Source organism: Falco biarmicus, chromosome 14 (genome assembly GCF_023638135.1).
Source record: "Falco biarmicus isolate bFalBia1 chromosome 14, bFalBia1.pri, whole genome shotgun sequence".
In the NCBI taxonomy this organism is placed as follows: Eukaryota; Metazoa; Chordata; class Aves; order Falconiformes; family Falconidae; genus Falco; species Falco biarmicus.
The window spans coordinates 193,877-221,290 of NC_079301.1; the positions used below are offsets into that span (position 1 = coordinate 193,877).

Sequence of the window (27,414 nt, forward strand, 5' to 3'; positions counted from 1 at the left end):
AGTGGCATAAACAGGGACAGCCTGAGAAGTCACATGATCCTGGCCAAGTTCTTCTGCTTGTGTAGAGCAGGCAGGCAGGGCACATTTCTTCCATGTTACTAATTGCTAACAGCACACAGCTAAGCACACTGCAGGCAATTTCACCACGTGCTGTATAGCCCGTGTGAGACTGGTGCATGATGCACATTACTGCGGTGACGGAACCCTGACCAGTAGCCAGTGCCCACACAGCTGGTTCCTTACTCTCCTCAGTGGGATGGGGAGAGAAAATAAGATGGAGAAGCTTATTGGTAGAGATAAAGACAGGGAGATCACTTACCTATTACTGTTACTGGCAAAACAGATTCAACCTGGGGAAAGTAAATTACTGCCAATTAAAATAGATTCAGATAGTGAGAAATAAAACCCAAAATTAAGCCAATAAATCAATAAAGGTGGAAGGATTTTGATGAGCCTTTATAATGCCTCATTACATCTTTCTTACTTTTTGGACATTACATCTGTATTAACACCTTATTATTGTGTTTGCATGTTAAAGACATATAGGTGTTTTCTCTTGCTTTGCCCTTTATTGCAATCAAGTATTGCATCACCAACACTTTCCTGTGGCATATGAAGGCACAGACTCCATGTGAGATCCTTCATTACATACATAAGCGCTGGTTATATACAGTCACTTATCAACCCAAGTTCTGACCCTGGAATGTGCCTATGTGCAGCAAAGCACCTTTGCAGCCAGTTCACACCCCACCAAGCTGCTTGCCCAGCCCAGCCCCGCCCAGCCCCGCCCAGCCCCGCCCCCTTAACAGATCTCTTCTTCCCCCATACTTAAACTGTGGGAGGCTTTGGGCACGTTCCTTATTGCAGGCAGGTGTGCACAGTAACTGATTTGCAGATGAGCTCAGAGAGCCAGATTTAGTGTTAGTGATTTCCTCGCTACATTTTAAGACACAATCACTCTGCAACCTGGCACCCAGACAATGCACAAAGCCCTTTCTTTATCTCCACATCCGGGGCTCGGGAGCAAGCAGGAAAAGCCTGCACAGATTTCAGAAAGAGCCCTTACGCTTTCCCCTCCCCATTTTTTCTGGGCTTAACGCCACCCCTTCACTCCTGACTCTTCTGCCTATTACACCACCCACCCAGCTGACAGCCTAGCTGCCCTGCTGGGGCCTGCCCGGGCCAGCTGTGCCTAGCCCAGGGTGCCCTGGTCCCCTGCAGCCACCTGCACCCAGCGCTGCTGGCATGACGCGCATCCTGTCCCAAGAGCACCGGGCTGCAGTGTGGCACTGGAGCCCCGCTGTGCTGCGGCAGCCCGGTGAGACAGGGGGAAAAGGTCATGCTCCCAGGTGAAGGTAAGCACAGGGATGAAACAATCCCTAATGCACAAGCTCATCTGCCACCAGCTCACCTCAGCAAACTTTGCCTCCGGTGATGAGTCCTGGAGCTAGAAACCAGGGTGGGGGGTGTGTTGCCAGTACAGGCTGTTCCTGTCAGCCCAACTGCTGTGCCATTGCTGTTTTCATAGCTCGACCATGGACACACGGCCCTTGGAGAGGGCATGGTAGGCTCTTTGTGAAAAAAGGGGAGAGGATATGAGCTTTGGCAACAGACTATGAAAAAGCCTGCAGCAGATTTCAGCACTGAGAAGGCTGGGATTCATGGCAGAAAGCCAGAGAAATGGCTGGCATTTTACATCAGTGCATTGCCCTGACCCAAAAACCTTCAGCTTCCTGGTCACCAGAGTGCGGGGCGTTGCAAGGCGTTCTTTGCTATGGCATCACCTACCCTGTGGGATTCAGGTAAGAGTCTTTCATGTACAGCGAAAGTGGAATTTGTGAGGATTCCCACCCCAGAGGGGTCTCAGCAGTTGGTAATGTGCTTTTATTTTGAATCAGAATAAAAAGTCAAAAATGGCTATCAGGGAGGCAGAAGCCAAGCACAAAACCACAACAGCCAGAGCAGGGTCTTTGTCAGCCAGGACCCAGCTACATAGTACCAAGTGAGGTCAGCACCTTGCAAGTCCGTGGTGATAAGAAGTGAGTCTGCAAATCAGGACCATGTCCAGTGACAGTTACCAGGACCACGCAGTCCGGTGATCACCAGGTAGATCCAGAGTGAAACAGACTCTTTGAGAATACCGAACTGCCTCATTTTGATTCAGTAAAACCACTTGATTGCAATAAAGGCAAAACAAGAGAAAATGTCTGTATGTTTAACATGCAAACACAATAATAAGGTATTAATACAGATGTCCAAAATAAGGAAGTGTCGTGAGGCATTTCTAGCTCATCAAAATCCTTCTACCTTTATCGATCAGAAAGGAAAAAAAAACCCCACTTTTCACAGAACCATAGAATATCTCCAGTGGGAAGGGACCCACAAGCATCATTGAGTGCAACTCCCTGCTCCTCAGAGGACTTCCTTAAACTAAGTCATATGACAAAGAGCACTTTTGACTTCTTTCATGAAAATATCAGCAGAAAGAACACAGTCCTGCAAAACAGCTTAGGATTTCTCAGCAGAAAATTTCCTTGCACATGCTGACCATTGCTGCTGACTTGTGCTGACCTCTGAATCAGGACCGAAGAGATACAGCTTCCCCTCCTTTCATGTTCCCAGCGCTCCCCAGTGTGGAAGGATGAGGAGTTGCTTGTCACTGGGAAATGCCGGCACTGCTTCACACAGTACAAAAGTGATGGGGAAAAGGGGCCTGTTCCTGGCAATGCGGCTTTGCCAAAGCATATGAGAGTTCCTTCCCCTCTCTAGACCATGCTTCTCTCCCTCTTGTGGAGCCTCTTACCTGCAGATTTCCCAAGCAAAAGGAGCACCACAAGGAGTTGTGCTTTAGTGGGTAGCAAGGGGGAAACATAGCTGCCTGCTGGCTTTACCCGCCATAAGAGCAGCTTGTGGGACAGTTCCCTGATGGCTCCAGCACAGACCAACAAAGGCTTATCCGTGCCTGTGGCCAGCTCCTTTGGCCCTGCGTAGGAGTTGGAAACTGCAGCCCTGATCAGCTTTCAATCTCTTTTGCAGTGCTTGGATGCGAGCAGGGAGTCAGGTCTCAGGCCACAGGTGATCTAGGAGCCGATAAGAGCAACGGCATGGAGATGGATTGTACTGGACTCCCAGACATGATTTTTAGGTAGGTGGTTTTCTTAACCAGCCATGCTGTGCACTTTGTGCTTAGAAGCCACTGTCTCCCTAGGTTGCCGTATTCACCTGCAAGGCTTGTTTTCTTACCGTATTCCAAAACTTTCTTCTTTCACATAAAAATTAAATGTTTAACACAAATTTTCTCACAATGGGTTAAGGACCAAGCTGTTTCTGATGCCCTGCATGATAAATAAATTCATGGCCATGAGGGCTCTGCTAGACCCCCACACCCTTTGCCACTTCCACATGAGCTTGGTTTCCAAGCTAGGTTTCTGAAGAAGTGTGTTTTGTGGCTGCTCCCCATCCCAGCCAAGCAGTTTCAGACTAGTGTAGTCCACTCATCAGGAGCAGCAGAGAGAGGAAGAATAAAACCTTCTGCAGCAAGACAAAATGAGCCATCCAGGTTATCCGTTTTCTTGCTTGAATGAGATTTTGAGGCATAACTGCACAAAGCGATGTTCTTTGCTGCCACTGCAAGTGGGAGCCTGACCAAAGTAGCCAAGTGTGCTGTGTCCCACACCCTTTTCTTGCATTGATTTGCAGCCGGCTTCATGCTCCATCTCCCTACTCCTTTTGCCACAGAGTGGCAGCAAATTAACAGGTGCAGTTTGATCTTGTGTCTTCTGACACAGTTGCAGAGCTTGTGAGGTGAGCAGGACTCAAACTGAGGTAGAGGACTGCTCACAGTGGCCATTGGTCACTGCTAGATGATACTAACTCCTACTTGCTTCCCAGCTGGTGATAGCCTGGAAGCAGTTAAAAATTCAGTACTCCAGTCCTTCTCTTCTGAGTCTGTTCTATTAATATTGTCTGCACTCGATGCACTGAATTTCCAGTGATTTTAGCCATGCTAACTCCATAGAGTCTCCAAATACTCCAAAGCATGTGCTTGCTGCTGTGCTCCTTGGGCTTGTGGCAGCTCTGTGCTCCCTGTGCTTTGGACCTTGTGTGGTTATTGGACCCAACCTGCCCAAGGCTGGGATGAACAAGCCGTAAGCCCCATGCAAGAAATCTCTTTGTTAAGTGTTTCATTACGGGAACGGCCAAACCCTGTCCACTGCTTCTCTCTTCCCCTACTACAGAGGCGGATACTGGTCGTAGAAGGGACAGGCTGTCAGGCTTACTGCACCCATGTGTCCTGGTTTCAGCTGGGATATTGTTAGTTTTCTTCTCAGTAGATGATGCAGTGCTGTGTTTTAGCTCTGGTGTGAGAACAGTGTTGAATAACACACTGGCGTTTTGGTTGTTGCTGGGTAATGTTTATACTAAGTCAAGGTCTTTTCAGTTTCTCAAGGCCCTGCCAGCGAGCAGGCCAGGGAGTACAAGAAATTGAGAGGGGACCCAGCCAGGACAGCTGACCTGAACTGGTGAGGGAGGTATTCCATACCATGGGATGTCATGCTCAGTATATAAACCAGAGTGGTTTGCTGGGGGCGCCAATTGTTGTTCGGGGACTGGCTGGGCATTGCTCAGCAGGGGGTGAGGCTTGTTGTACTGTCCATCACTTGTTTTCTTTCCTCCTTTCCCTTTGGATTTCATTCCTCTCTCCTCTCCCTCCTTTTCACTAAAATGTTATTGTTATTATTATTGTTATTGTACTTTTGGTTTTATTTTATTTCAATTATTAAATTGTTTTATCGCAACCCATGAGTTTTACATTTCTTTCCAGATCTCCTCCCCATTTCTCTGGGTGAGGGAGGAGTGAGTGAGTGGCTGCATGGTACTTGGTTACCAGTTGGGGTTAAACCGTGACACCATGAGATGGATGAGAGGGGCCACTGATGCAGCTCAGGACACTTTACAGAGAGGAACACGCCATGTTCTCAGGTACCCTGAATGCTGCCAGCACCGGTAGCATGGTGAGAGCTTGTTTGCCAGTGAGGGCAGTGACTTTCCTGGGCCCTTGGGATGTGGAAACTTTAGGGTCTGGTGCAGCACACTCCCACAGTCATTCAGCCTGCATCTGCACAGGGCATCTGTGCAGCTGGTCTGTGGGCAGAATGACTCAGGAGCAGAGGGAAATTCAATTGCGGATGGTGAAGTCAGAGCCTGGTGAAGCCCCAGGCTCTGACTCACAGAAAGCAAAATGCATTGGACGTGTGTGGGAAGTGAATGAAAGTGCCCAAATCTGGATGTTTCTCAGGATGCAAGAAAAGTACCTTCAAGAGATACCCTGACTCTCAGATGGCCATACTATTAAACTTTTGCTCACTGAAGTGCAAGTAGTGCTCTTTCCAGGTATTTCTGCCTTTGTTTCTGTGCAGTTGTAGCACTGTTCTCCTGGACATATTTTGATTTGATGTCGTTGTGCTTGTCTGAAATGCTTTTAATTCAGATCCCACAAAGTTTGCAAAGAAGTGGTGGAAAATCCTTGGTGACTGAACGATGGGAGAGTGTGTGTGTGTGTGTGTATGTGTGCGAGTGTGTATGGGGGCCTCTCCACTCACTGTGGCCAGGCAGCTTGTAACCACTCTGATGCTACCACATGTTGAACAAACCTGTTTTCAGCCTAAAGGTTGTGCCTGGAAAAACAACTGCTTGTGGTAAGGCTAAATTCTTCCTACCTAACACTTTGAGTATCCTTCTTTCAGCCTAGTCCTACCTTCAGAAGGAGCATTGGAGAAAAACTGGTGAGGAGTGGACTCTCTCTCACAATTCCCCACCAAAGGCATTAATTGCAGCCACCCTGTCTCCTGGCTGCCAAACTGCAGAAGTCATTCTCCAGTGAGGCCACATTTGTGACTATTTAAGAAGGAGGCATGGATCATCTAGTGAGGTCGACTTTAATCTACTGCTTGCTTGGGTTTCTCTGAAACAAATCTCCATCCCACCGTTTATTAGGGAGCGAAATATGAAGCGAATATCCTTCCTTCATTCCAGCCTCACACAAAGCTGACCCTCTGTGCCCTCTGTGTTAGCAGTGTTAAGAATCATATACGTATCTATTCACATGGTTCCTGGCAGCCAGCGTGGTTTGATAGTGTAGATCAGGTTGTAGTTTTAGGCTATGGATTTTTGTCTGTTAAAAACCTTGTGACAGAGTGCACAGTTCTCTCTTTCACATTGCTGCCTCAGAGGTATATTTAATAATAGTAATTAGAGTGCGCAGGACTCTCCATCCTTAAAGGGCTTCCTAAAGATGAGCTAATTAGTCCACACAACTTACCAGTGGGTAAACCCCTACAATTTTTCTTTGAGATTATTAAAGAGTGGAAAGCCTATTCAGCAACACATTTGACATTGTGCTTGATTTTAAGCATGTCTGGGAGTGAAGTACCTGTTTAAGTGGGCTTAAGAGCCCAGCTACCTGTTTGGGGGAAAAGCTTCCAATTGATTCTGGACTAGGATAGACCCATGCTGGAGGATAACGAATGTGTGAGCATAGCTGGGATGGTCTTTCCCTCACAGCCCTGATTAGCTGCCTCAGGTAATAACATCCTTGGTAATAACATTGAGGACATAGTACCAGCGGCTTTAACACAGTTTGTGTCAGCTTGTCACTGACTACTGGGAAGTATTTGAGTAACTTAAATAGGTGAACTCACATCTTCGTGGTTCCTGTTCCTTCCGCTAACTGCTGCAACTTGCACTTTACACTTGCAGCACAGATGCAAGGTATAAGTGTTTCTGTATTTTCTGCTAAAATTTTTTCCTGCCTTTCCGCTCTTGAACTTTATGAAGTGGAGATCCGCAGTTTCTACATGCGCTGAACAGAGCCATTGTGCTCTGAGAAAGGCTTCCTGCATCTAGGAGTTTTGCAGAGTGACTGCCTCAGGCTTTTTGCTTGCCATTTGGGAGATTTCTTGGCATGATTCAAAGCTGTCAGTGTGGCTGGTGTTGCATGAATGGAGAGAAATAGGCAATAGAAATAAAATCATTTTTTTTGCTCCTGTCTCCCTTCCTACCCTATTCATGTCTAGACTTAGCAGGATAAGATAAGAAAGGAGCAGGGAGATGCAGCAGAAAAGTTGCACAGTTGCATCAGCCAAGCCTCCATTTACCTCCATCTGCTGGGACAAGCGTGACCTCATTCTCTGCCTTGGTTTCTATCACTTCTGCCTGAGACTTGGTTGACAACTTAGAGTTTCAAGAAGGATAAACAAATATACCACTTTGTTATCCAGCATTTTTTCAGCTCCAAAGAAGTATCATTTGGGCTGAGGATGATTCATGGCCCAGGTCAAGATGGTGAACCCTCTGACTGGACAGGGGAAGGCAGGTGGATGTCTCCTGTATTGGAGTCATGTGTTCCTCAGTCAGAATGCAATGTCTTTCCTATCTGCAAGAGAAAGCAAATGTCCCACTGAGTGAGCTTACCAGGGCCTGTTTCTGGGAGGCACTCAGTTACGCCCTACCAGAGGGTTGCAGGGAGAGGATGCTCGTATGGTTTCAGGAGATGCCCTTTCCACTATTTTGCGGCTGTAGTCAGAGGACCTCATGGCCAACACACACTGAAAAAACATACACAGAAAATAAGGATTTTAGAGCAGAAAGCCCACTCCTTGCAAATCTATCACAGTTGCCAAAGGTGTCAGAAAAGACCTTTCTCCACAAGGATGGCTAAACACACACCAGGATCTTTATATGGTTGCAAGCCATGAAATTCCTGTGTCATGGAAAACCAAGGGTCAGGAGAGCTCAAGGAACAGAGACAGGGCTCCTGTGGGTCTCTACCATTTCCTTGCAGCAGGATAAGTTTGCATACAGTCTAGCAAGGTACAGGTTAGAAATCAGCCTGATTGTATACCCTGCTGCTCCAGTCTTTGTTTCTGTATGTTATACACCAGGGACCTTTTTACCTGTAAAAAGTCCAATTGTCTCCTGAACAGGGAGAAATTATGTGGTCTCAGTGATATCCTGTTATCACATTAATTGCATACTGTGCTAAGAAAAAAATAATCTTTAAAAGTGAATTGCCCTTTCAGTTTCATTGGATACCTTGTCTTGTGACAGAGTGTAAATAAGAGACCCTGGCTTACCTTGAAGTATGCTTCTTTTACACACCTTCATTTACAGAAAACTCCTCTAATATTTGCCATCTTTCTCATCTCAGACTTTCTTCCACATTGCAGTAAATGACCTGTGTCTTCAGGCATCCTCCTTCAGCTCCAGCAATCCTGATGTCTGCTCTAGAGTTAGCCACCTCAGCCCAGAGTTAGCTGCTCCTTAGCGTCCCCCAGGTCTGAACTGCTCGTGTGAGCTCTGCTGGCCCTGCACAGCAGCAATGAGTTGGGAGGATAAAGTCCTGCTGTATTCTCCAGGAAACATGAACTGCCCCAGAGCGAAATAGTCCAGCAGTGCTCCTGTTTTTCCTCATTGGAGTCCCTTGTCTTCTGGATACTTCCTTACATCTTCCTCCTTCTTCCTTCCATGTTAGCAAGCTGGAAAAGATAGAACATCTAACATACATGCTGTGCATCCCTTATCCAAGCAGTGCCTGAAGCCCAGCCTGACCCCAGCACTCTGACTGAAAGCTCATGTTGGCCTCAAACTGTGGCACAGACTTAGGTAAAGTTCACTTGCACCCTTCCTCTGCCCCAAGCCCTGAAAGTGTGGCTTCCTCCTCCTAGGAGGCCCTCAGCTGACGCCATATATTTTCAGATGTGCCTGTGTGGCAGGGAAATTCAGAAGGAAAACTGTGCCAGGGAGATGTCTCCTGTGACTCATCTGTGCTAGGGAGGGGAGGGTTTTGCTTTCATGCCTGCAGCTCGGAGAGGCCCATCCTCTAGTACTGCAGCACGCCAAGTCTCTGACTCGCGTCTGGGCCGCTGTGCTAATCCTGTGCCGTGCCAGCGATACAAGGGGAATCATCCTTTGAGAATATGCCTTTCTGTCTCCTGCCCCCACTTTCCTTTTGCCTCCTTCAGTGTAGTCACCTTGTAGTATTTTAATTGGAGGAAGCAGACATATCAAGGAAGTCAATGGCAGGGGTGAGGTGGGTGGGTGGGGCGAAGAGGAAGAGGAGGAAAATCACATCACAACCCAGTCTGCCAGTGTAAACATTTGATGATTTCCTGTTATTGTAGCCTAAAATGTACCATGACATCATTTGCAGGCCTCCCAGAATCACCCAGAAGGAGGAAAAGCCAGCATTCCCAGCCCGCCCCCAGTGTGAATCCAGGGGATTCAGACCCTATAAGGCAGTGAAGCTCTACAAACAGCAAAGACAGAGTTTCGAAAGCTTTTTTGTTCTTGGCAACGTGGAAATTTCACAAACAGGAAAAACTGCTTTTACTTTTCCTAAAGGGGAACTGTTTATGCCTCATGAAATATTGATGCATTGAACCGTGGTAACTTTAGAAGCAGAGCGGAAATATAAGAAAACCTCAGAGCTGAGGACAAGCACAGGGGAGCCCCTCACCAAAATCATGTCAGGTCATCATTCCCAGCCATCCACTCTTTTATAGTACCGACTTTTATTCCAAATCACGCTACAAATGAAGTAGTTAAGTCTTAGATGTGGATTATAAAAGCTATGGATTATATAAAACAGTCCAATATGGAAATAATTTGATAGTTTTTGAAAGGTGAAGCTAGCCCTCAGTATTGCAGAGATTGCCAGTGCGATATTCTTCCTCCTTTCCTGAGCATTAAATCAATAGAGGCATTTACCCGGAAAGCAAAGAGCCAAGCTCTTCTGAGCCTGGATACACAAAATGTCCTGGAATTTGACCCAATGGGCCAGGTCTGTGTCTCATTTACAGTCAGATCTGAATCACTGCACGCAGTCTGCACTGCCGTAAGGAAGAACAGAATTGGGTTTGCAGAGATGGGCTCTCATAGCTTTTCTGAGGGGGATAATAACTAGGCTGGTTCCACACCACACCCTTCTGCTATGATCTCCTTGGACAGCCTCTCAGATAGACCACAGTGGGACATCTGCAAAATTTGTTTCTTCTTAACCAAGGTAACAAACTTTATAAATATAGTGCTGTATTCATAATCATTTGGACTCACACCCTCCCTTGCCAACTGCTTGCCAAACATCAGTAATTATAGTGTAACTTTTTTGTTCTTGAAACGGGAGAGATTAGCGTTTTCACATTATATGTAAGAAAACTGAGCCACTGAGATTAAATGAACGACTAGTTTACAGAATAGAATGTATTCTCTTAATGTGGGCTTAAGCCAATCCTATACTTCCAAATAATATCAGAAAATTAGATTTGTCTTACCATAAAGTAGACTAGGAAAGTCTGAAGGAGTCAGCCTAGAGACGAATGATACAAACAAGCCTAGTATATAAAGCACGCTTGGGACTGACATTAAAAAGAAACACAATGGTCTTGCAATTTACTGGACAAAAAATAACGATGTATAAGTTTTGCTGTTACCACTCTTACTTGGACTTACTGGAATACAAAAGTGGATTGCTCCCCATGAGCTATTTTTGGATAGGAGAACCAAGCCATTCAATTCTTCACCAGGCTGAGCTCTTTTCAAAGCTGTGTATACAAGATGACCACCACTCATTAAGTAGTTCGCTCTTCATTCCCAACACTCCAGCGTGCAGCACTGGGAACAGAAGTGAACTCAAATTTGGGCACAGCTATGTCAGGACCCTGCATCCAGTGAAACCATGGGCTAGGTTCTGATGACAGCATCAGGAGCCTGTGTGTTTATGCCCATCTCTGCTGTAAGCAAGGCACCGGGAAAGCAAATTGCTCAGATACCACTGCGAAATTGTGGTGGTCAAGGCCTTGAATTAACCTCTGTTATTCCCAACCTCGTCAGAGTGCTGAGGTTATCAGGTGGGCTTGGCAATGGTGCAGAGGAGAGGAGTTCCTTCCTTTAAGCACTGGACTTGCTGGATCCAGCATGCAGTTGTTCCGTCTCTGGGGTTTTTGCTGAGGCATATGAAATGTGGTCCCGCTAAAAGACTGGGGAGGCAGCAGTGGGGCTGAGTACCTGGCAGTCAATGGGAGATTGCAGTTCTGTTGGCCAGGGTAACTGCGGAGTTTTGTGTGGTGTGAATGTTCATCAAAGAATCTGGCCTATGCGCTTCTAGGATACTGGTCCTTGTTTGTGCAGGCAAAAGTTTGGGTGACATGCAGAGCTGCTCTCGTTGCATTCCTGCAGCGCAGGAGTGACCTGCCAGCATGAGACTGCTCTTTGCTTTGCACTTGTATGCTGCAGGCTGCTTCAGCTCTCTGCAGGGCAGTTAGTGTGATATGATTTTTGACATAGCTAGCCTTTGGTGCTAAATATTTCCCATTTGGGTTTTATGGCATGATGCGATGCCATCTTTCCTGGTTATGATGAAGATAAAAATGGCAGAGTACTGTGATGTAGTATGATTTGGGCTTATAAGAATACTTCATCCCTTATGACAAATAGGAAGTGGTGTAGAGAGAGGATTAGTAAAGATGACAAAGCAGAAATGATAGCAGTTTAGGTTATGACGAGTTTGGGAGAGCAGCAAAATGTGCTTGATTCCCACTGATTTGTACATGATTATCTCTGCTTATAGCCAGGGTCAATCACCCTGGGAAGTTTGACTCCATCTATTATGGAAAGCCATGCAAAAGCAAAGTGGAGGAGAATCTGGAAGAGCAGTCATTCACCAGGGCAGGAAATAGAGGATTAAGACTCTTAAGTATCAGACCAGAAACACATTGGCCTGGTGATACAACAGACCAGCCCAGAGGCGGCTCTTTCTTCTGGTTCAAATTTGTTAAAAAAAACATCGCTGAACTTGTTTGTCCCAGGAAGATGGATCAAACATCACCTGTCCTTGCCCCTGTAGATTTATGCCAGATCAAATCTCATCTCTGCTGAAGTGTGCTAGCATTAAAGCCTGAGGTCAGCAAAACTCAAAATGACCTAGCTAATCAGGCAGAAATGTCCTTGCCTGCTCCAGATGAAGTTTACTGTCAGCGATATGGATCCGTGTGGATCCAGTTCACAGAAACAGTCTATGTGAAAGGAAATCTTCTAAAAAGAAATACATACTTTATTTATATTTTGTTGGTCTACTTTGAATATTGTAAAACAGAAACTGCAAGAAAATGCAACTGGAGGGAAAGTGACACACTTTACACGCATGGTGTGGCAAACCTAAAGGTACTAGGTAGTATTTAACATCCCTTTTTTTCCTGAAGGTTTCAGGCTCCTGGTGAAAGACATTGCCCCAGTGCTGCAGATGTTGTTACTGAGACATGGAAAGGACAGATGGCTTCTTCAGATTGGGGCAGAGTTTGGATCAATACCCAGAGAAATGCTCAGCACCTGGAATGTACAACCATTCAGGGAGGACCATGTAGCTAAGAATGAAGAAAAGGAATGTGACTCTGAAAATGATGACTAAAAATCCATTTGACTGTGTGTCACACAAACCAGAGGACTTAGAAGATTGTGTTTAAGAAGCTAGCCAAGACTACTCAGGTTGAACTTCTTCAGGCAACGTCTTCAGTGCTAATTTTTCCTTATTAAAGGCTGCAATAGGGAACTACAAAACATTCCCAAGCTGTTTCATCATCTATCTGCTAACTTAGAAGGAGAAAAAAAATTGCAAAGGAGCATCCTGCCTAAGCCTGTTCTATAATTTTATACCTCTTTATTGTATATACACTAAAAGAGTCCACTAAGCTGGGTTCTTGAGTCTCTGTTTTTCACATTTGTTAGCAGGAACTAGATAACCTTCTCTGTATTTTGTTCTTAGTGAATGCCATTGGATGGTATCAGAGACAGTGAAAAAAAGGGTCCCTTGATACCTGTGTAGGAGGAGAGCCTTTGGATGCTGTCTGTGCAGGGTGGCTGTACACATCAGCAGCTTTCTCTGGGTGAGAACATTCATCTAACTGGGACTAGCCCCTGGGCACCCAGATCTGGGCATGTGAATGCAAGTGGGTAACCAGATTCCAGCGCCAAGCTAACCATAAGATCAATATGCCTGACCAAGGCCCTTTTCAGGAGAGAATGGAAAAAGATTCAGGGAATTTGAATGTATATTCTATCCTACACATGGCCTTTTAGGCACCCTGAAGTCAATAGGCAAGATTCACATGACAAGTGGACAGATACAAACTTAATGTCAGTGCCCAAGAAATGGACCTTGTGAAGTCACCTGAGAGACACCCAGGGAACATGTCGGCTCTTTGAGCTTTGTAGTTTATTGGTGTATTTGTGTTTTGTGCAGAGGTCTGGGGCGGGCACTGAACAGGTATGGCAGGGTGTGGTTGTAGGACTAATGGAGTAGGTTAGTCCATGCAGGTTTGGAGAGGGGTGGGAAGGGGGTGTCTGCTCCATTTTAATGTTAACAGGCCAGGATATGTGGTGTATCATGTGGTACAAGAAGGTCTGTGTGCTCCCTCCGACATGCACCATTTCAATTAATTCAAAATCACCTGCATCTTCATGCAGAAGAGGAAAAAGCCTGAGGAAAAAAGTTTTCTGTGGTTGGTTGTGGTGGATGAAGCAGTTTCCTTAATTCCATTCTGTTTGAAGTAGGTGTCAGCAGCCTGCACATCTGCAAGTCAGATGTCTGCACCCACGGGAGAGATAGGCCAGGTCATCCAAGACCAAGGGATGTTTTGGGAGATCAGCTGCTTGGCAACCCAGAAAAGTAGGTGGTCACTGGTTTTTGACATGTTTTATATGTATGTAAAGAACAGGTCTTCTGGCCAGAAGTCGAAGGTCCCAAAGGTCAGGCTTCAAGCCTCCGCCCAAGGACTCCAGTTTGTACACGTTGCATTATTTTGACATCTCCTTGTCCTGTTGCACAATATTGATACCAGCCATCAGGCCTAGGTAGACGGAGCATCATCTGTGCAGAAACGAACACCATGTTGCCATCTCTATTCTGAAATACAAAGAGCTACTCGACACTTGTCAGCCAACCCCCATGAATCAGTATCTGTTTTCTTCTTGTTCTCTTGTTTCTTTTTATTTGTCCAGAGAAACAGGGCTTTACATTCCTGGGTTATTTACCGACAGCAGCAGTGCTGGGGCAAAGGGAGTGGATCAGCTTCCTGCATCCAAAAGCTTGGGAAAAGATCTAGTGTATGAAACCTCTTCTTGTGATTACTGCAAGTCCTCAGCAGTGTTTCCAACAGTACTTTTAACACCTTCCCACCATAAGATCCCCACATGCTCAGAGGGTTCCCCAGGGACCAGTGATTTGACTAGTAAGATATAAACTAGTCCTGAACAAGGCAGATTCCCTGTCGATCCCCCAGAATACTCATAATACCAAATGAATCCTGGGAAGCTGAGTAATGCCATAATCTTTTTTCATCTTCTGCCCTCAGAGTGCATTGCAACTGTTAATCAAGACCACCAACATCCCAGTAATTAAGCATTAACTGGGGAAACTGAGTCAAGACAGAACTTGCGGTAGTTCTTCTTGAGGTAAATAAGACACTCTTTCAAAGCAATTTGAAATATATACAATAGAGAGGTATAAATTTCAAAGCTCCATTTTCTCAAAGAGAAGGCATCAGCCCAGGGGATGGGTTAATGAAATACAGTGTGGTGCAGTGATGTATTTCACCATTTTTGTGTGTTGTAGTGGGGCAATACAGTGTTTATGTTCTGCTCCAACAAAGTTCAAGTTTCCTAGGCAGGCTATGCAGGCGGTGTCTGACCCTGTGCTGGTTATTGTGTGAGTGGATCCAGTTGTATGTTTGTGCTGCTGAAAATATTTACTGAATTGGCATTGCCTGAAGTCTTTACTATATTGACATTGTAAATATGAACATGAGGACATCACGATGACTGATAAGAATGGGTTTGCTTCTATGCTATGCAGAATTATGCTGTCCTGTCCTACCTTACACCATCCTATTCCTATGCTTCTTGCACTTCTGAAAGCATTCAGCTCCTACAAGTCAATGCGTCAAGTAATAGGAGTAACAGAAAAGAGAAAGGGACGGACTCTCAGGAAGTACGTGTTCCTGTCTTTAAGACAAAGTTAACTATCCAACCTCATCCTTTCTGACAGGGCTGACCAAGCAGCAGGAAATGAAACATGAAGGTCAGCCAGCACGAGGGAAGTCCTGGAGCTCCACGGCAAGGTGAGCTCAGTTTCTAACACTGCCCTCCACCACCTTTGAGGGTAGTGACAGGACCTGCACGCCACCTCCAGGACAGGGGCATGCCCCAGTTTCAGGAGCTGGAAACCTCTCTGGAGCAAATCGGCTGTGTTCACACCTTGCACTGAGGCCTTTGCCTTCAGGGAAGCGCAAGGTGTCCCTCCTCCTGCCACGTAGTTTCCTCCACTAAACCAAACGGTGTGTCCGGAGATACACCAACAGCTTGACAGTGCACACATGCGTGTGTGTGAAAGAGAGACCGACCGACTCTGAGGTCAAACTTTGAGCACTCTAGCACTCCTCACTGACCAGCCTACCTTTGACTGTAGAATGGACCTTCTCATTATGCTTCACTTTTCTTTCCTTGAACTGAAAATATTCAAACCTAAATTCCTTTATAGCCTTCCTGCACCTCAGAGCCTTCTGCAAGGTGTAGATCCTATGCAGAACTGGCTCTATTACCTGTGTGCCAAGCAATGCGTGCATGTGTGATGTTCTGCAGCCCACCAATAGTCATAACCACCAAACGGGGGTTAGATAATGCTGGATGACATTTTGAAGCCCCTCATAAACCTACTTTCTCTATTCCCATGACTGCAAGAGGAAACAAGAAATCTGCTTCCTGCAGGTATGGCAAGGGAAGGTTATTTACTTCTGTAATATACAGCTCTTCTGTGCATCAAAGCAGGTAAATTTATGAGTGTCTTCTGGGAACACCAGCAACCCTCTGGTGTTCTTACCTCTGAAGTGCTGTGGGGCAGCCCGCTGTGCACCCACTTGTACTGCCAGCAGTTTCCATCGCAGAATAATCTATGACAAACACAACCATGTGGGTGAACGCCAGTAAACAAAGAAAGATCTAATGGGCTGGGGGTTCTGCTCACCTTACTATTGATGTTTTTTTTCTAACTACAGCCAAGTACAAGGGAAAAAAATGGTTCTTGTATGGTTCAGCTCTGCAGTTTGAACCTTGCCAGTGTAAATCCCCTGAGGAAACAGGCAGGATGGGTGTGACTTGAGGGAAACCCTATAATTACAGCTGCATTAGGATTTTGCTGTGGCCAAAAGCAAATAAGGCTTAGGAAAGTTTCTTAGCTCTTCATGTACCAACTCAAGCAGAAGATGGAAATTTGTCACAGTGGAGGAGGCTCAACCCAACAGGCTTCTATTGTTCACTGTTCAACTCCTAGAGAACACAATGGAAAACTTCCCATTAACGATATGGAGAGTTGAAGATAAATTGTCCACTTTCCTGCTCTTATTATCAGAAATAAAAACCTTAAACGCTCACCTGATGAGCTTCCATTACCAGATCAGAATCTCAGCTTCAGTTTTGAAAAACAGCTTTTTGTCTTCGTAATACTGATACACATCTCATACTAAGGTGAAAAAGCCAGCTAGCAAATGACACGATGATTAAAAAAGCCAAACCTCATGATTTATGAAATGTATTACAGTTTACTGGAGGCTGGCTTGCAGTTTTAGAGTACTAAATACAGCCAACACCGTGGACCAGTGTTCAGGGAGAATAGCTAATATAGCATAAAGCTCAAAACTAGATCTTCCAAAGGAGTGGTAGTTTAATCGCTTTCAGAGATAGGGAGCCAAATTTCTCTTATTGTAACTACGGAGCTGTATCAATAGTGGGTCTGGCATCCATCAGGTTAAAGTGAAGCAATATTGCCAACTTTCATTGTTTAATCTTGAGGTTTTAATATCCTCAGCATTTTTCATGAACCTGAGCTCCTGGAATTGGATGTGTGTGGGTATCTTATATTCTCATCTTCTCTTTTCTTTTTTAAAGTGAATTTTCTAATAAAAATAACCATGAGAACATTTTCATTAATCATGAAAATAGTGGTTTGGATGCAGCTATGAGGCAAAGAAGCTCAAAATGCTTCGCTAGTTCTCGGTGCTTTTCAAAACATATGGGTCTGTTCCCTGGCCTTGGAGGTCCTGTAATAAAGCAACAGGATGAGAAAGAAGGGAATACAAGCAAGAAGCAGATTCAGCTTCTCCCAGGGAAGCAAGTGTCTGCTGACTGACTCAGTTTAGGTGTTCATCTCCTTCCTGGCACCTGGCAGCAAGACAGTGTCTGGTAGCTCTCCTCAGAGCTCTGCGAGAGGCAGGCTACTTCTCCTTGCAGAGGGACAGAGACTCCTGTGCTCTTGAGGAGCCGTCCTTTTTCTTCAATGATTATTTTTAGCTGTACACTGGCCTTTCGCTGCTGAGAGGGACTTCGGTATCTGGATGGCTGTGTGCTTTCTAACAGAGAATTAACCCAGAGAGCTTTTGTGTTTCCAAAGCACTGTACAAACATCAGTAAGCTAACCCTCTCTGCCCCAGGACTGCTGAGGCTGGAGACTTCTGATGGGAAAGGGGGAAGGTTCCTGGGCTCAGTGATCTTCACAAAATATGTGTTTGGGTTTGAAAAACTAGTTTTGACATTGGGAGCTTTTTTCACTGTCATTTTAACTCAAGCAATTTTCTTTTCTTAAAAACAAAGAGACAGAAATGGCTAAGTGAGAGAAAAAATGGTAAGACAAAGAAGAAAAAGTTATGGCTGAGTTTTAAAAGTAGAAGTTGTGTTTCCTATGGAGACAGAAAAATTCTCACACAATTGAACAGGCATAGCTGGAACTGAGTGACTGCTTCTCTGTGCCTGAACAGCTAAGAACGCAGTCTGTATGTTTATATCTACAGATCTACCAATCCATCTATCTGTTATCTTAAATCTATCTACCCACCTAGCCATTCCTCTTTCTTTTATAACCCACTCACTCTGCCAGTACAAATACCCTAAATGCCTTAATTTTCTGCTTTTTAGGATCAGACGTGCCACGTGTTTAGTAAAAAACTAAGATAAATAAATGATGCCATCCATCATGCCTGTGTCTAGCTGGGCGGGGTGGTGTGTGCTGTGTGCTGCACCATTGTGTTTTGCTGCATGGAAAAGAACTGGATGCAGAGCGTGTGGGAGCTGGAGTTGCCCGGGAGTGCATGTGTCTCACAGTCACACAAGCCTGACTGCAGATCACACTGCGTAGTGTTAACAGGGTGGGAGGGAATTCCCTTCACTTGTGAGTGAATCAGCTAGGTGGGAGAGGTAGCATGAACATTCCCAGATTAGGCTTCTGCTCTAGGCATCTCCTGCACAATAACGTTCTGTATTTTTTTGAGTCTCCTTCATGTTCTAGCCCAGAGACAGCTGCAATACTTACCTAGACAGTGTTGTCATGGGTCAGGGCTTGGTGTTCACCTGGAAAAAAACTGCCATCTGAGCAGGAGTCAAGAGTAATGTCTTTGGTATATAATGTTCCTGCACTGGAATAAAAATGGCTGGCAACTGCCTGTATATTTTTAAAGTTTCCAAAAATAGATCTAAGTCTCAGGCAAAATGAATGGAACCAAGACTTAGATGGAAAGAACTGGTAAAGGGCCATTCGTCTGAAATGGTTAGTGCTGAGATCATCTTCCACGTTATACACCACTACCTAGAAATACAGGCCAGTTTTCTCTTCCCTCTTTATGGTTGTCTGAGCCCTGTGTTCCAGTGCACTGATTCACTTGACCAAGTTTGAGTATAGTGGGGAGAACTGACTTAACGTTAGTGGTCAGATGGAGAGCTCCCCTTCCTGCTCCGGTTCTGCCCTGTCGGAGCTGGAATGTCTGGAGCACTGAGTCAGTCTTGGAGCCCTGGAGAAGCAGAGGGAGGTTAGGTTATAAGCAGCTGCTCTCTGTGTGAGGGAGAGAAGGTTTTTGAATCGCAATGGCAGGTGAGAGAGAAGGTCAGGGAGAGATGGGTGGGAGTTAGGGGCAGGCAAAACCCCTGGGAAGGTGCACACTTATATTCCAGGAGGAATGTGATGTCAGTTAGTGGAGCCTGAGCCCGTGGGTGAGCCTATGGCCTTTTGCAGCAGGGAGAGGGAGAATTTAGGAGCCAACTTCAGAACGGCAGTTTAGTGCTTAGTGTATCCATGGGCTAGCCTGGCTCCCAGCAATGGCTCAGCTGGCTTGAGGCTGAAGGTGCTATTCTGGCTGCATTTGGGACTGTCTTCCATGGGGGTTACGGTCCTTACATAGGTGCCAGTAAATCTGCATGTCTCCTTGCTCCCTAACTCAGTTCTGCCACCTGATCCAGGTTAAAATCCATCTTGCTAAAAATATTTGAACAGGTTCAATAGACACACAAGCAAACCTGGGTCATTTTGATACATAACTGTGTCTACATTAATGAGTTGTGTGGTCCAGTAGGAGCAGATCTGGACAACCAAAGAGCTGATGTTGAATATTTAACATTCACCCTAAATGTGTTTCAGAGGGAGCTTATTTTGGGCTTGCTCTGTTCTGGTCCAATTAACTGGATGCTTGCCGATAGCTGGAGCACCTGGCAGCGCATCTTCTGGTTTATTTTCACCCAAAAAGAATTCAGTTCACCAGGTATGCGACTGCACTGTGATGGGAAACAAAATGCAGTAAATATGAAATTAACTTCAAAACCAAACTCCTGATCAGAACTAAAAAGCTAATGTAGATGTGGCTTGCTTACATAGATTGGTGGCTGAGGAGCTGGTAATCTCCAGGGGAGTCAGAGGTAGTGGCGATGGGTATGTGTGAAAGCTTCTTACTCCAGCCCAGTTAAAGCCTGAACACCACATCTGTCTGCAGCTGGAAACACTGCAGCCCAAAGCACCCACCCCATCAGGGGCAGGGCTGCGGGGGGGTGAGCACGCAGCTGCTTCCAGAGAGATAACTGTTAGTTATGGTAGGTGATTCTGGGAGGAATAACTCTGTTCCCTCTCCCACAGTGGCCTTGCTATGCTGTTTATGAGCACAAAGGGGAGACAGATTGAGACTGGGAATGTTGAAGTGATGGGACATCTGTGCGGGCCTCCGTGCGCGTGCGAGAGGGCGGTGAGCGGTGTTATGCAGGCATAAAGCAAGGTCTCAGAGCAGATTGTGCATGCCTGTGCACTGCTGCCCCAAGGCACTAAATGTTCTGGACCTAAAGAAAAAAGAGGGCAGATAAACGGGGTCACACATGCATTGGCTCCATCAGCTTCTGCCCATCCCAGCAGCTGAGTGGGAATGGGATTATTCTCAGCCTTTTCAAATCCTGCCTCCCTAGACGTGGACTGCTCTCCCTTTGCTTTGCCCCTCCCATCCTCCCAGCTTGAGAATCACAGCAAAAGATTACCCTGATGCTCAAGGCATAGAGGCGTTAAAGAAGCAAGGGTGTTTGTAAATAGGGATTGTGTTTGTTTGGGAGAGAAAATGCTTTTCACCTCTAAACACAATCAAACACTGAAATGATACAAGATCATCGTTGAAGGCATCATACTGTCAGCTGGTAGGCATTAAAGTCTGAGCAGCAGGAAACCGTAAGAGCAAGAGAAAGAAGCTTACCTGCTATTCAGAGAATACCTCGTAACCATGCTGGTTAATTTTAAATAGAGGACAACCCAGGACTACTGTGTGATGAAGGCATAGTTCTCATACTATGGTAACAATTTCATTTTGTGCCCCCCTTTGCTATGTGAATGAAACTAAATTTATTTCAGCTCTCTGAAATACACTTTCCAGTATTGGAACACCTTTGCTTTGAGGGTTTTTTTGTGTTTGCTTGTTTATTTTAATTACATTGCAGCAAGCTGGATGGAACAAGGCCTCTGTCTTCTGTCAAAGCTATGCAAAGGGCAGTTCAAGTTACCCAGCATTAGTGCAAAACAGCTATATGCTGACAAAATGGCCCCTTGTTTAAGTGCTCATGCTAAATAATTCTAGTATTTCAGACCAAATAATTTACATGGTTTTTTCTGTTTAAAAGAAGGTACTACTACAAAAGGTTTGAGGTAAATGAAACCAAGACAATAAATCCTCAGTGAAATACCAGACCTCCTCCCAGGAGAATGCTTAATGTCATCCTGGCCTAATCTAATTCCAAAATACTTTAATGTTACTTGAGCTCTGAGCAGTCTGGAAATAACAGCATTTTTGAGGTCCTGAGTAACGTTACTCCTCTCTACAGACTCCTGCAGGGAAGATCTTTAGTCAGCTGACACTTTTACACCTTGGAATCTCATCCTGCAGTCCGAGAGGAGAGATAACCCCTGCCTGTGGCTCTCAAGGAATCCACAGATGTGCTTGTTTTCACACAAGCCCAGGCAGGGGGGGCTCCGCAAACCGCAAACCGGCTGCTTGATAGCACCAGTCCTCCTCAGCAGCTGGCAAAGGAGAGGTCCGTGGGGGAGGCGAGATCTTGGTGCAGCACCTCTGCAGCAGGAATTCCTCGGGACACTGTAGCTGGAGCAATGTGCCTTTCAAATGCTGCAGATGTCTTGTCCTCTCCTGCAATGGGGATGGGGAAGAGGAAAGGAAGAAACAGGAGAGTAAGTAAAGCATAGAGACTAGTGCGCCTGTTGCGGGGAACCCTTGTCATTCAAAGTGGCATGGATGGTGTATGTTGTTTGGCTACTGCTACAAGTGATAGAGAGGAAGGACAAGAGAAGTGGCTGGTGTGAGAAAGAAGTGGCTGTCATGCTGTAGAAGTCACCTTGCTTTGTCTCACCCCTTCAGACTGTTTGGAGACTGTTTGACATACAGTTTGTGACTTCCTGTACACACAGGCAATGCCTGGCACACTATGAGTGGGAATGCAGTTGCTTTGGATCTGATTGTTTCACTGGCATGGGGCTTTGTTTGCATCACGGCTCCTGTCATTAGAACTATGAAGAAAACATTAGGTCCCTGGATGCTAAACTACGGCTCCATGTATTTGGCAAGGGAATAGCTAGACTTTTATCATCTGAAGTTTTATCATCTTCGTGATAAAGAATGATTAAATCCTCCAAACAGTTACCTCAGTCTTATCAAGAAATGTTGGAATAAAAGTCCCAACAGAAGCAGAATTGAGCTCTCCCCATCAACATCAGTTTCTGTAGGAAACAAGTGGAATCCTTTCACGGAGCAGTCTTGTTTGACTGAGTCTAAGACAGTCTCTATGTAAAAACAAGTCAGAAAATGAAGACAAGTTTTTAGAACAGGCATTTAGGGACCCTGTGACTTTTTGTGTAGAAAAGTTACACCAATTTACACCAATCCAACTATACTGATGCTTTTTCCTATGTAGACACAGCACAGAGATTCTAGTTTAGGTGAAACCTGCATATTCGGATGAAGCAAACAAAGCTCATGGACCCCATTTCCATCTCCTACCAGGTGGGTACAGGAATAGTTTTATTATTCTCTTTAGAATTAGTCCTAGTTTATTCTGTGGTGAGGCAAGGCCGCGTCCCTTACAAACTTATTTTTTCTTTTTTGTAGGGTGAGAACTATTCTGGATTTTCTCTTTCTCACATAATGCTGCATGGTGAGGAAACCTTACATTGAAAAAGAAAATCAACACATTTCAGAAGCCTCTCGTTTAAAAATTCTTTGTGTTATATTACATATACATTTATAACAATATTATTCCTTGGGGGAAAAATTCCTTTCTGCAGACCCCAAGGATTTAATTATGGGTATTTAAAAGGCACTTTGAGATCTTTTGAATGAACTGCGATTTTTAAAGATGTACAAAGTGTTATTATGAATCTGATGTAATTCCCCAACAGACCTCAGTTTAATGTTAATCCCAGCAGAATTCTGTAATAAGATTAAAGAAGAGTTTACTCAGCAGGAGTCTGTACTAGTAGAGTTTGGCTTGCTCTCTTCCTATTTTACATCTGAATTTATGTGTTCTCATATTAAAACAATCTTCATTTACTCAACATGCTGGGAAAAAAAGTAGGAATGAAGTACAGCTAGTCTGCGTGGTCTTTCTGTCAATTGAGATGGCTTAAAGATTGAAAATGTTTAGCACCTTTGGCAAGAAGACACAAATTCAAGAGAATCAGGAAGGTAGGTTTCCACTGTCCTTAAAAAATAAGACGTTGAACTTGTTGAGAACGTTTCATCTCCTTCTTCTGGACACAAGTTGTTAACTTTAAAATGAATGACTTTTTTGTTTTTTTTCTGGGAGAAAATAGGACTTGGGTCGCTGTTTGACAGTTATGTTCAAAGTCCCAAATGAGATGAGGCGGCTTCCTGAAATCCCTACGGACATGCTGGACCTTGATTCCCGGTCAGTGGTTCCAAGGCACTGATGGCGCTGGCAGCTCTGGCACGTGCCTGAGCGATTCGCACCCGTGACTGTGGACCGTGACCCCCGCGGCGGGGTCGCCCCCCGGACACAACAGGGGCTCTGAGGCAGGTGGTGAGGCGCGGCGGTTTGCCCGCCAGGCTCCGGGAGCCGCATCCCCTCATGTTTTTGCAGCACCTGGAGTTGGATGTTGCTCTGCAGCAGAACGCAGGGCTACGAGAACCACAGAACCTCGCTGCCCCCTGAATGTGCTGAGGACCGAGGGGCCTCCGACTGCGCCCCCCCAGCCGCGCCCCGAGCGCGCCCGGCTGTGGCCGACCGGGGGGCGAAAGGATCCACCGCCCCTTGGTGCTCTGGCCTGCAGGCAGCGCAGCCGCCCCCAGAAGAGCGTTATTATTTTCAATAACGCTTTTAGCAAGGCCTAGCAGTCCCAGGAGCACCTGACAGGCAAATAAACGTCGGCGCTCACGGCTGTCCCAGCACCCAGCTCTGGGGCGCTGGAAGCCCCCCGGCTTTCGCCCCGGCGGGGCTCTGCTGCCGGTTTGCCGGGCGCCGCTGCGTCGCGGACGGCCGCAAACGCTTCGCCCCCCGCCGCGGCGAGGCCTCCGCCGGCTCGGCGGCGACGCCCGCCCAGTCCCGCAGGCCGGCGCTGGAGGCTGGGCCGGGCGGTGCAGGGGGCCGGGCCGGTGTCTCCGCGTGCAGCCCCGCAGGCCGGCGGGCCAGCAGGGCGGCCCGGGCCGGGCCGGGTCGGGAGGCGGGGCCGGGCGGGGCTTGCGGCAGGGCGGGCGGGCGGGCGAGCCGGGAAAGGCGCGGCGCGGAGTCCCGTTAGAAGTAGTGCGGAGCCCGCGGAGAGCACCACCGGCGTCGGAGGAGCGACCTGCCGTGCCCAGTCCGCCGGGAAGATGCCGAAAACGGTGGGTGTGGGGGGCTCGGCTGCGTTGGCGGCTCTCGGCGGTGGCCGAGCGGGGCCGGCGCCCGGGGCTGGTGTGGCGGCGGCCGGGCCTGGCGGCGGGAGAGGACGGTGGCGGCCTCGGGCGGGCCCCTCCCGCCTGCGGCCCGCCCGGCGGCGAGGCGCGGGAGGCGCCGGCGGCTCGGCCCGGCGGCAGAGAGGAGAGGGGGAAGGAGGGCAGCGGTCGGGCGGGGAGCCGCCAGCCCCTCCATCTTGTGCTTCCCCTCCCCTCCCCGGCCGCTCCCCGCCCGCCGCCCGAGGGGCCGGGCCGGGGCCCGCCTGGGCTGTGTAACGGCGTGGCGGGCAGCGCCCTGCGGGGCCGGGCCGGGGCCCGCCTGGGCTGTGTAACGGCGTGGCGGGCAGCGCCCTGCGGGGCCGGGGCCGTGCGGTCGCCTCGGAGCGCGGGAGCTCCGCGGGGCCCGGAGGGCGGTGAGTGAAGGCCATGGCTGCCGCCTCTGTGCTGCGCCCGGGAGAAGATCGGGCTTTCACAACTCGTAATTAGTCAGCTTGAGTTGCTAGGGAGCCTTGTCCCAGCTTGACTCAAGGTATTTCTTGGCTGGAGAGATCTTGGTGCTTCAGAGAAGTCTGGTCAAGCCCGTACTTGACTCTCCCTTCTCGCAGCAGGAGATCGGTGACTAATGAGGAGCATGGGGTTTTTCCATTTAATTTCTCCTCAAAGAATTGGTCCTAGCCTGTCATTGATAAAACAGGAAGGAGCAGGCTGGAAGGCTCTGGATGTTACCTCACTGGGAGTGATCTGGAACGCCTGAGAATATCTAATGTTTAAGCTAAGAGTCTGTGGTTTATGTAAAGGGGAGAAAAAGAAAAAAACACCGGAAACAAAACCCCACCCCTATGCCAGTGGAAGTCGAAATGGAATCCACCCCGGTTATATTTTTTTTAACAGCTAGTTTAATTTTATTACTTTGAAATAGATACTAAACGCCTGTCTGACTGACTTCTGCCTTTCCTGCTGTCTTAAACGCCAGCTCTCTGCGACAGTAGCTGGATTATTTTTTTAAACATCAACATCTAAATTATATCAGCCTTAAGCCAAGGAGAAGGTAAGATGCCATTTTCTGAAACTTTAGAAAGGCCTTTCTTCAAATATCAGCACTGATGTAAATCTTCACTCCCTAAAAATAAATACAAATACAGGCAACAAGTTCAGCAAGAATAACAGAAGTAGCTCAGGTTGTGGGACTTCCATGTAACGTGCAGTTGAGGCCTTTTAGCTAGAGAGTTTGGTGTTGTGAGGAGCAGCTCCTTTTAGTGTGTATCAGCCCAGAAGTCCTGCATATGCTTGTGAGGCAGAACTTCCGCTAACAGCCTGAGCCCAATTGCTGGGACTCTGCGCTTGCTACAAGGTGCTGGTGGCAGCCTTTCCATCTGCAGACACACCCTGGGCTGGGTTTGCCTTCTCAGCCTGCTGCTTTCTGGATCTGACAGAGCAGTTCTGCTTTCAGAACCTTTTAAAACATCTCTAATGCAAGTGGTTTGCTGTGGTGCTGTGTGTTGCACACCACAGGCACTGCGGAACACGCTTCAGTTGTGTGCACGCATGCTGAGGTGCAGAGCTGCAGGCCTCCTGCTATATCAGCCTTTGGTTTCCTGCCCCATCTGCCCTAGTTGTGGACCCAACTGAAATAATACTTTAAACATTATTTCTCAAGCTGTGGTTTGCAGGAACAGGATATGCTGGCATAACTGTGAAATCAGTTCTTCATGTGAAAGAAACATGACTGCTGGTGTGTTAGCTTAAGATTTGTTAATAGCTACTTAATTAACAAAACAGTAAACTGCAAGTGAGACTCCTCCGTCAAGGTCAAATGTAGGTGGAACTTGAGCAGTTAGATGTAGCTATATGTGGGCTTCATCACAAAAATAAATCCATTGTGAAGAAGACAGATGGAGGAAGTGTTCCAGGGAACAGTTCTGGCTGGGCAGGAAAAACATTTGTGTCTAAAGTGTTTGGTAGCTCTTATCATTCATCTTGCCAAGCTTACAGAACACGCTGCTGCGTGGCTTGTGCAGCAAAACCTGTTGAGTTCTGAGTCCCTACTCCTCACTAAGCTAGGCTAAACGTTAACACATCTAGATAGAGATTGCCATTTTGCTGCATGAGATTTGCTACAAGTGGCAGTATGCTTTGGTGCGCTATTAATAGGAATCCAAGATTCACTCTGGTAACCTTTGAACCAGTGGCACATGATTTGCTATTGTGAAGCATACCGACTGTGTTTGGGGGGTTTGGTTGCTGGAGGCCTTGCAGACTACCTAGGAAGTCCATCAGAGATCAGCCTACTGATCCCACCATGCTCTCAGCAGGAAAGCTTCACTGTTTTGTCTGGAGTGATCTTACAGGTATGCAGCCACTTCTGGTTTATAGGGTTTTTTTGTTCTGAAAAGTTTGCAAGATCTAAACAGTTAAAGCACACACCAAAGAGGGCATATAATTCTCCCCACGCTTTGTATTGCGGAGGGGTGGAAACAGTGGTGTGCTAAGATGCCTCTTGGAAGCCATCGTCAAGCTCTGAAAAGTCTCTCCTCCAGCTGTGAGAAGTCTGTTTGTTGGGTGTGAGTAGGTTCTGATCTCATGCTTACTGACTAGAGTCCTGGTCTCACTGATTCATTTCAGCCTGTACAGAGTTGGAAGTCATGCTCGGTTCCAGATCTTGATGGAAGTGAATGAGCTGTCATGTTGATGGCTAGTCCAAACCCAACTTGAACTTCAGTATTACAAAAACCATCTTAATGGGAGGAGTGGGAGGGAAAGTGACCTTTTTTTGTACCGGTCATGCCCATTTCATGGGCTGATGCTTTACTGTGGTTTCAGCTGTTAGGAAAAAGCAGCACTTCTCTTATCGGGATTCATTAACTATTTTGCCTATGAATGAATGTACTTACTTTGTGGCTATATGAATGGATAGGCTGCTGGACTTGAAACGTGAGCAGCTGTCATGTATGAGGTGTGCATTCAGCTGTCCTATCACTAGGACTTGAGCATTCCTATGTAATGTAGTCTCTAGTTAGTCATTGTAGAGAAATGGGTTTAATGAGAGCTGATCTCACGAACACAGAAACCTTCAAACTAAGGTATAATGAAATTTGGACTCCTCTTATTGTATTAGCAGAAC

At 46.7% G+C, this 27,414-nt stretch overlaps 1 protein-coding gene across 1 annotated transcript in view; it reads left to right on the plus strand.

The window, feature by feature from the left end:
- Positions 1-24,114: 24,114 nt before the first annotated feature.
- Positions 24,115-27,414, plus strand: part of MSN (moesin) — a 47,486-nt gene continuing 44,186 nt past the window's right edge. Inside the window, exon 1 of the mRNA XM_056359701.1 lies at positions 24,115-24,242. Coding sequence (XP_056215676.1) covers positions 24,231-24,242 — 12 coding nt within the window. The 5' untranslated portion in view covers positions 24,115-24,230. The remainder of the gene's footprint in view (positions 24,243-27,414) is intronic.